This window comes from Silene latifolia, chromosome 10, assembly GCF_048544455.1.
Source record: "Silene latifolia isolate original U9 population chromosome 10, ASM4854445v1, whole genome shotgun sequence".
In the NCBI taxonomy this organism is placed as follows: Eukaryota; Viridiplantae; Streptophyta; class Magnoliopsida; order Caryophyllales; family Caryophyllaceae; genus Silene; species Silene latifolia.
Genome location: NC_133535.1, coordinates 25206314 through 25216822, shown reverse-complemented (window position 1 = coordinate 25216822; position 10509 = coordinate 25206314). Strand labels below are relative to the sequence as shown.

The 10509-nt window shown below is 37.7% G+C and overlaps 1 protein-coding gene across 1 annotated transcript; it reads right to left on the bottom strand.

Annotated features, from left to right (window-relative positions):
• Positions 1–8871: 8871 nt before the first annotated feature.
• On the bottom strand, positions 8872–9276 carry LOC141607302 (uncharacterized). Its single transcript, XM_074426657.1, has one exon. It carries the CDS (start codon positions 9274–9276, stop codon positions 8872–8874), a length of 405 nt encoding a protein of 134 aa, XP_074282758.1.
• Positions 9277–10509: the final 1233 nt, after the last annotated feature.

The following is a 10509-nucleotide window of genomic DNA, read 5'->3' as shown; positions in this document are numbered from 1 at the left end:
ACTGAATTGTGGCTTTCGTGTTTGTATAAAATGCGATTGACAGGTACTTGATGCTTAGTTGGGGTTCACGGACGAGCTAGTGAGCAAGAGAACCTTGGACCTAGTTTTGGCTATTTTTATAGTAAACCTTTAGACTTTTGGTTTTGTATATATTTTGAAGGGACATATGTCTCCCTCTTTTTCTTTGGGTTGTATCATTATATTTTCTTATTGTTAGCGATGGCATGTAAATTAGTTCGTTAGCATTGCAGATTTTGGCACCCTCCTCTTGGGAATGTTGGAAATGTTTGTGGTTGGTTTAGGAAAGTTTTTGAAATTACAGGTTTTGTCTAGTTGAACCAATTACAAACATATCCTGTCAGTTTTTCCGTAGAATTTACGCCTTAATTTATCGCTAATTTTAAGGGTGTCACAGTTGACCAACGGTTTTAATTATTATTGAAACGAGCCAAAACCGACTCGTAAAATCCCGACTAAACCCGCACCTTTCCTCTCTTTCTCCCCTAACCCGCGGCACCCCCTTCCCCTTTCTTTTTTTTTTTTTTCTGATTTTCCTTTCCTTCTTCATTCTCTAACATTTCCCAAAATCAACAAACACCATTTTATACAAAATCAAAGCTTAGTTTCATCATAATTTCTTCATTTCTTATCCGATTTTCACGAAATTTATATTTCCGGAATCCCCTCGTCGAGATCTATAACCTGGTATAATTTAATTTCAGTTTTCTTGAAGTTGTTTTAAGACGAATTTTGGGCAAATTTCGGTTTATGTACTTATTATTGTGTTTTTATTGTTTATTTAGGTGAAGAATTGGAGGACGAGTTTGGGGACTCGTATATTGTCGAAGATAGCGGCTAGTTGCTTGTCAGGGTTTGGGTTTTAAGGTGCTAGTTGCTCATTTTCTAGCTTAAGGTAACATATTTCGAGTTACTCGACGAATAATCGTCACAATCTTTGTTGTTTTTGTATGTTTTGTGATTTTTATTTAAGTAGTTAATTCCATATGATAAAATGGTTGCATGCATGGCTAATTCATGTATTTTTGTTAGTTTAAGTTAACATGTTAGTATTGGGGACGATTAATTATGTTTCAGACGGTCTTATACTGAACAAAAATGAGAAATGGAGCTGTAGGGGTGGCGGCAGCAGGCCCGGCAGGCCCACGGCAGGCCCACGGCTGGCCCAGGTCAGCCCGTTGCTTGTTTCGCGGTTTTCCATGCATTGTTCGTCATTTTAGGTTCATTAAGGATATAATTAGAATACGTAACATATGGTTAAACCTTTGAAATGAATAATGTTAGTAGTAAAGATAATAAGGTTGGTAAAAATTATGTTTATATTGATACTTATCACATGTTAGGATAGTTTATAAATTGAAATTGTAATTAATAGGCTCAAAATGAATTTTATAGTGATAAGTGTAATGTTTTGATGATTGTGCCGAAAAACCGAGCCTTAGTCCCTTTGTCGATTCGATGTCGATTAATTGAGTGATTGGTCACCGCAATTTAACCTGCACTGCCGCAGGTGGGGTTGCGGGTAAAAATTCGGTTGGATGAAATTTTGAATGAATTAGATAATCGGCCTTTTTCTTGTTTTAGGCCATTTATTATATTTTTATTTCACATGTGTAGTTAGTTGATTTAAGTAGCTTCTTATATTGTAGAAACGGCCCTAGATTCCCTGAAGCCTTTAATATGGTTAATATTGTTAGAATTGGAAATTGGTATTGAATACTTATTGAGGATATTGTTGGATTGTCTCTTTGAATAGAGATTTATATAGCCTTTCACATGATAGAATGTTAGCATTTATGTTGGTAAGTTGGACTCTCTGCCCTCTTATGGTTAAGTGGGTGTCTTACTTGTCTTGTGTGGTGTGGGCTAAAGTATTCAAGCTGGGACTAGCTGGGACTAGGTCCTAGGTGAGTATTTCGGCCTTCATCATAGATAGGTATTTATAGTCTTTGACGAGTATATGTTCACTGCTTAATAGCCTTTGTGTTCCTGACTAGTGGATTTATATCCAAGTTGGGGCATGACCTCGTTACTTATTTTGATAGTAAGTGGTCAGCTTAAGTACTAGCCAACCCTTTGGTGGACTCCTTAGGGTACTCATTTTGTTTTAGAAAAATTGTGGGTCTTGGGTGCGGTGGTGTGTATCCGCATGTCTAGGTCTGCGCAGATTTTAGGCAAGGGTTGTGTTGTGTCTTGGCCATGTTTTATTAATATTAACCGCTGAGCCAAGATACCGGTTCAATTACCTTCCCTACCTCGTGGTATAGACTCGAGTTACAGAGTGACTATTGACCGTGCTAAGAACTTATGCCTGTCTTTGATATATTGCCCTTTCTTGTATGGTGACTTTATGAACTGTAATAGGTGAGATGTAAGCGGATTCTGATTGATAAAGTTTGGATTACTACTTGTTATATGTTTCACATGATAGTTTAAATTGGTCAGTTTAGTATTCATATGTTAGAATACTTGGAAATTAGATTAATTATCATGTTGTTTACATGTTACACTACATGTTACATTAAATATGACGTTTCGTGGCTGGGAGGACTCGAAGTTACTCCCCACTGAATTATGGCTTTCGTGTTTGTATAAAATGCGATTGACAGGTACTTGATGCTTAGTTGGGGTTCACGGACTAGCTAGTGAGCAAGAGAACCTTGGACCTAGTTTTGGCTATTTTTATAGTAAACCTTTAGACTTTTGGTTTTGTATATATTTTGAAGGGACATATGTCTCCCTCTTTTTCTTTGGGTTGTATCATTATATTTTCTTATCGTTAGCTATGGCATGTAAATTAGTTCGTTAGCATTGCAGGTTTTGGCACCCTCCTCTTGGGAATGTTGGAAATGTTTGTGGTTGGTTTAGGAAAGTTTTTGAAATTACAGTTTTTGTCTAGTTGAACCAATTACAAACATATCCTGTCAGTTTTTCCGTAGAATTTACGCCTTAATTTATCGCTAATTTTAAGGGTGTCACATCCTCGACCACGACGCCAAAAACTTGATGGTTCAAGCTTAACCTCGCAAGTGAACGTGTGTAGTTGTACTACTTGAGGGTCGAATCACAATGATTATAGTAGATTACTAATTGTTATTATTCTTATGTTTAGCTAAGTAAAAAAAAAGGATTGATTGGTAAATTGACTAGGTAAACACTAAAAGACTAGCAAATTAATCTAATAAAACAACAACAAAATTCAAGAAAAAAAAGAAACTAATTGGAATGATGTTTTACTCAAGATATGAAAGGACTAGAGCACGATTAGGCTACAAACATTCGTGATTATCATGCTATTTCCGGCAATTAGTCATCATAGGTGTACAAGGCGGGGGGAAAACGCCTCTAATTTGCCTATTGACTCCCTCCTGGGCTCACAATAGGACACTAGACCTACCGACTCAACTCCCTTCCGGGCTCATGACTCGGAATCTCCTATACAATACTCTAAGACCCTAGGAACGCGCGCCATCCCCAAGCTAGTCGATTAATGCTAGGAGTCACTAAGCATACGATAAATTCCCGGCCTTCCCAACCCTTTTCCCAAAGGTGAAGGTCAAACCGGTTTCCAAATGCACCCTCTTTAGGTTCTCCCTTCCGGGTTCAACCCAAATAGGCCAAGGATATAAATGAGTGGTCAACCTAGGACCTAACCAATTCCCATTGGTGGACAAGGGTCATCAATCAACCAAGCTCCCAAATTACAACATTAACAAAACAATTCCAAAGGTAAACCCCACCAATATCTCCTTAATGACTAATTTAAATGGAATCGATCATGTTAATCACTCATGTAAGTGCCCTATCACACCCTAGTAAGGGTACTACTCACTAATCATGGCTATTTTAGCAAGATTACCAATAAAGGAGGCAACTTTCACAATAAACATGATGATTAATTGATTTCTACTAGTAAACATGCAATTGGCCACAAAAAGATGATAACAAACTAATCAAGTTTTAATCAAAATGAAATTAGACAAAAGATGGTAACTTTAACTTCAAGCAAAACAAATATTCAAAAATTGAAGAAAAATAAAGAGAAGAAAATGAAATCAACAACTAAAACAAGAGAAAAGTAAGTAGTGATAAAGGAAATATACCAACAATTATAAGGCAAGAAAGATGATTGAATAATTGAAAAAGATGAAGAACAATGTTCAAACTTCTTCCCCAAATATTTCTCTACCAACTCACTTTTTGATCTAAAATCTAGTATGAAATGATTGTTTTTGCTGAAAATAGGGTTGGGTATTTATACAAAAGGGTCCATTCACGAAATTACAAAGGTCGAAAATCAAAGAAAAGCCCAAAATCCCTCTATCCGGTGTTCCCAACAGCGGCCGCCTCTTGGGAACGCCGGATAGAGGCCTGAACATCGGATGGAATCTCTAAACACCCACGAGGCCAAATTTGAGCGCTGGATAAGTCTGGGAACACCGGCCTGAGGTCTGAACGCCCATAGAAGTTGGGAGAATTTCAAGACGGTTTTCGATTTCCGCTTCGCTCCTTGCAAAAAGGTCCCGTCTCTATATCACCTCTAACATTCTCCTAGAAAAGTGCGAAATAATATTATAATCACGCAAGGCCATATACAAAATGAATAAATGCAAAATCGACTATGGACTAGGCTAAATTAGCTAAAGAGTGTATCAAAATGAAGACAAAGTGAAGGGTTTGAGGCCAAAAATGTAGGGTGATAACATAGTTATCAGAGTTTGATTATTATTAATTTAATTTAATTAGTTTTAATATTTGATTTTTTTGGGTTGTATATTTTTCAGGAAATGATGGAGATAGGTCGATTGATAATTTGACGTAAATTACCGCACACTAGAGATTTCAACATCTGCTTTGGTGATTGTCAATCATGTATATTGTATTAAATTTGAATTTGTATTAAGGAATGAAACTACTTTTGTTGGACATTTTTGTTACCATACCATGATATATATGGTTTGCAAAACAGAAGCTAAAGAATCTTAGGTTAATCATATGCTATACTAACGCAGAAATTAAGAATAAGACCATTTTATATGTGAGATTGCGCCTTCAAACGAAATTGCGAACATATGAGAAGGTAGGCTTTACAATTCTTATTATATGCGCTGATCGGGTTTGTTGCTAGGCCTTACGAATTAGTGTGTTGCGCTGTGTTGTCATGCTTTCTACTATCTTACTTACGCGAGAAGCCATTATTTGTGTCACACGCTGAGAACCATCCCAGATTAGTTAAAAAAATCTCCGCTATTTTGTAGACATGCATGGTTTGCCGGATTATGAGAGAATTATCTTTGCTTATCAGAATTTCATATTTTTGGTTTAATAACGCACTGTAAATAAATTGTAATCTCAAAGAAGAAAACACGTATAAAAAATTGTAACTTTTTCTAAGAAGAATTGTTTTCCCGTGTTATGTTTTGTCATTTTCTTAGGTTATATGTTCGCTCGCACGCAACATGAGTTTTCTATAAGGTTAATGAACTTCTTATCGAGGTAGTAATAAACACAATATAAGACAATTGTTTACCTATGATATACACCCTTAAAATACCTGTTAAGAATATGAAAGGGTAATCGTGTGTATTGCTTAGCCATAAGACGACTTATATAGTTTACATAGACGGGCTCACAATATATGGGCCAATATTACGAGATACATAATATAATCCTAATACCCCCCCTAAGTTGGAGCATGGAGATCGAGAGTGCCCAGCTTGCGAAGAATGTAAGTAAACTGCTGCACTCCTAAGGCTTTAGTAAAAATGTCGGCGAGCTGCTCATTCGTAGATACACGAGCTGTTGTAATAAGACCGTCGGTGATAGCATCTCAGACAAAATGGCAATTGATCTCGATGTGCTTATTGTGTTCATGAAAAACAGGATTTTGGGCAAGATGCAGAGCTGACTGATTGTCGCAAAAAAGTTTCATAGACAAAGGCAAAGGGACATCCAAACTGACCAGAAGGCCTTTAAGCCACTTCAACTCACAGAAAACGGTGGCCATAGACCGGTACTCAGCTTTAGTAGATGAGAGAGAGACGGTATGTTGCTTCTTAGTTTTCCATGATATGGGAGAGGCACCAAGAAACACGAACCACCTAGAATCAGAACGACGAGACAAGTGACACCCTCCCCAGTCATAATCACACCACCCGGAAATAGTAAGAGAGCTGTCAGACCATAAGAGTAGGCCTTTCCTAGGACTACCCTTGAGATAACGGACGACACGAAGAGCCGCGGCCATATGCTCCTGCCGTGGCTGACTCAAAAAACGGGAAAGAATATGGACCGCGTACGACAAATCCGGACGTGTTACAGTGAGGTAAACGAGGCGGCCAATCAGCCTACGGTAGGACTCAATGTCGTATAATAACTCGCCCTTTGCGAGACCAAGTTGATGATTCTGCTCAATAGGTGTGGCAACAGGTTTCGCAACAAGTAGGCCGGTTTCAGAAATTATATCAAGGGCATACTGTCGCTGACTAAGATAAATACCCTCGCGGCTACGAGCAACCTCAAGACCGAGAAAGTATTTAAGCGGTCCCAAATCCTTCATATGGAAGCAACGTCCCAAATAGGATTGCCCACGACGATATCATTTCCCGCAATGACAAGGTCGTCAACATAAATAAGAACAAATAAGCATTCCTTGTCTTTTGAATAAGAAAAAAGTGAGTAGTCAGAATATGATTGAATGAACCCATAAAATTTCAAAGAAGCAGCTAGTTTAGAGAACCAACATCTCGGCGCCTGCCTTAATCCGTATAAGGACGTTTTTAAGCGACATACCTTCCTCTCTTTACCACGACTAAATCCCGGAGTAAGATGCATATAAACTTCCTCTATGAGATTCCCGTGTAAAAACGCATTATGAACATCCATTTGATGCAATTCCTAATTCTTGACAGCAACAACAACTAAGAAGCAGCTGATGATTTCCAAAGACGACGGGGCGGGCTTTGAGGCGTTCAATAGTACCATCGGATTTATACTTGATTCAATACCCTTATTGATAGGTTATCGCACACCTTTGCAAACATAATATTTATACCATAGGTAAGAAATTAATGTAGTACTTAGGGGTCGAACCCAAAGGAGACGAGAGTTTATAATTTAGTTATTATGGATCGAATTTTATCAAGGTCGATTACGTTTTCTTTGGTTTATTGGTTTGATGCAAATTAAAGACAACAATAAAAAGAAAATGTCTAGGGAGATCGGGTCTCACATGCAAATTATGTAAATGCTCAAATTAAACATAGGAGTTGATAAGTCGTTAATTATTTAGGCTTAGAGACACCCACCATACGATATTAATGTCAACCATAGACCGGGTCCTAGAGAAACTCTCGTCCATGACTAGGTCGTCCTACTACACATGCTTAGTCTAATTCAATTCCATGCCTCTTGACTTTTAGAACGAGTGAACAAACTTAATCTATGATTACGACCAATAACCAAAGATTAAACGTTGTGGCGCAAACATGTGATAGAAACAATTAGACAATATTATATCAATCTAATTTAACATTTACAAATACTTTTTATTCATGGCTCACTTCATTCCCTTGAAAAAAGAAACTACTTTATCATGGTGGAAATGAAAACTAAACTAATGACAAATGAAATGATAAACATAATGGAAATGTAAATAGAAATTATTCTGCAATATGGACATGAACTAGAAATGGAAGAACAATACTTGTAATAAAATAACTTGAAATGAAACTTTGGAATATAACTTGAATGGAAATTGTATTGAAATGTTTATAAGATAAAGTAAATCTAAACTAAGCTAAACTAAGAGCTAACCTAAACTAACTACTGAATTTAGAGAGAATTTCTATGTAAAAATGTGTAGAAAGATGGTGTGTAAAAAAGGTGTCGACCAAAGCTCCTATTTATAGGAGAAAATAAGGGTAATGTATGCAACTAGAACAAGCCAACCCCGATCGGGGTCATAGCAATCTTGGTCCGCTCTCTTTAATTATTGATTAAATGCTTAGAGAATCCAATGTTTGTGTTTTAATGCTCAATTATGCACCCGATTAAGAGCTATATTTGGCATCCAATATTCCCTTAGCATCCAAAGTTTTCCACCACAATTTGGACTTTGATTTTGGGCTTGACTTGCATTTGACTTTATTGTGCATTTCTTCATTTAATCCATCAGTTTTGCTTATGCAAGTCCATGCACTATCTACATGCTAGTCCATCTTACTTCTTTGTTAGCCAAGTTTCTAGTTTACTTGCAAATGTGTAGGATTAAGCTCCTAAAAGCTCCTATACCTACAAAACATGACAAAACTTACAAATAGAACTAGAAAGCAAATATTGGCTCAATATTACTAAGGTTAGTGCATAATGACATGTAAATTGGAGCTAAAATATGGGGATAAAATATATATATATATATATATATATATATATATATATATATATATATATATATATATATATATATATATATATATATATATATATAAATTGCGATTATCACCGGTCTACCGGCTGGGACTCCTCTTCCACATTTTTTCAAAATTTGCCCACTTGAATTATGTCCAAAAGTTCCAGCAAGTTTTGAGTCTGTCTACAGGTTCAGAACCATTTTGGGCATATCTTATGTTTCAAGCATCATTCATTAACCGATGACGGACTATTTCAAAAATCAACTCTCCCAAACATAATTACACCATGGAAATCTCCTTAATTCCAACAACAAGTCCAAGTGATGATAAAACCGAGTAACCCAAGTAACTCCGATGCACCTACACTAACATGAATGCAATATTTACAAAAATTGGTGGTTCTTGAGGAACTCCACCAAACCTATTAATTGCTCAAGAACATTTAACTTGTCTCCTCCTTAGGAAAGGGTTCCCTGAGGTAGAGCACTTCAATAGGACCCTTATCATCTCCTTCATAGTAACGCTTGACTCGTTGCCTATTGACTTTGAAGGTTCCTTCTTCCTCATCACTCCAAAGTTCAAAGGCACCGTATGGAGATATGCCCATCACTTTGAAGGGTCCCGACCACCTTGATCGAAGCTTGCCCGGGAATACCTTCACTTTGGAATTGAAGAGGAGGATAAGGTCCCCTAAACCGATATATTTCTTCACAATTATGGCATCGTGCCATTTATTCGTTTGATCCTTGTAAATTTTAGAGCTCTCATAAGCTTCAAATCTCAAATCTCCTAGTTTACTCATTTGAAGAAATCGAACTTCTCCGGCGACATCAAAATCAAAATTCATTCATTAAGAGCCCACCAAGCCTTGTCTCCAACTCAACGGGAAAATGACAAGCTTTGTCATACATAAGCTTGTAGGACGTAGTTCCCGATGGTGTTTTGTATGCCCTACGGAGAGCCCATAAGACATCCGGAAATTTTGTGGCCAATATTTCCAATTCTTGTTGGTTACCTTTTCAAGTATTGCCTTGATTAACCGGTTAGACACTTCCACTTGCCCACTTGTTTGTGGATGGTAGGCAAGGACGGTCTTATGCCTCACTTTGTGATTTTCCATCAATGACTTGAACGTGCTCTTCCATAAATGGGAGCCACCATCACTTATCACAACTCATGGAGTTCCGAACTGGAGGAAGATTGTGCTTTAGAACAACTTCATCACAACCTAGGAGTCATTGATTGGTGATGCAACCACCTCTATCCACTTGGAAACATAGTCCACGATGACCAAAATGTATTCATTGCCACATGAGTTGGGAAATGGTCCTTTGACGTCTATACCCCAAAAATCGAATAGCTTAATTTCAAGGATGTTGTGAAGGGGCATCTCATTCCTTTTGCCGATGTTACCAGTCTGTTGACAAGAGTCACATGATTTCACCAAGTAGTGGATGTCTTTGAACATAGAGGGCCAATAGAATACGCCTTGGAGGATCTTGGCAATAGTTCTTGAAGTGGCCAAATGTCTTCCATAGGTCGAATTGTGTACTCGACCAACGATTTCTATGCCATATTCTCTAGACACTCATCTCCGGAACATCCCATCCCCACACTTACGGAATAAGTGGGGATCATTCCAAAAATATCTCTTGGCATCATGCCTCAATTTCCTCCTCTCTCTTGAGTCAAGCTCATTTCGTATAAACCTATTTACCAAGTAGTTAGCAAGGTCCGCGAACCATGAAGTTGTGGTGTTAACTCCCATAAGACTATATTCTCTTAGCCATTCATTAATCGGCCCACTTTCATCTTGAATTCCATGATCATCAAAGGTTAATCGAGATAGGTGGTCGGCCACAATGTTCTCGGTTCCCGCCTTGTCCTTGATCTCCAGGTCAAACTTTTGAAGCAATAAAACCCACCTCAAGAGCCTTGGCTTGTTATCCTTCTTCACCATCAGTTGCCTCAAAGCTGTGTGATCGGTATACACCACCACCTTAGAGCCAACCAAATATTACCGGAATTTCTCAATAGCATGAACTATCGCCACCATCTCCTTCTCCGTTGTTGAATATTT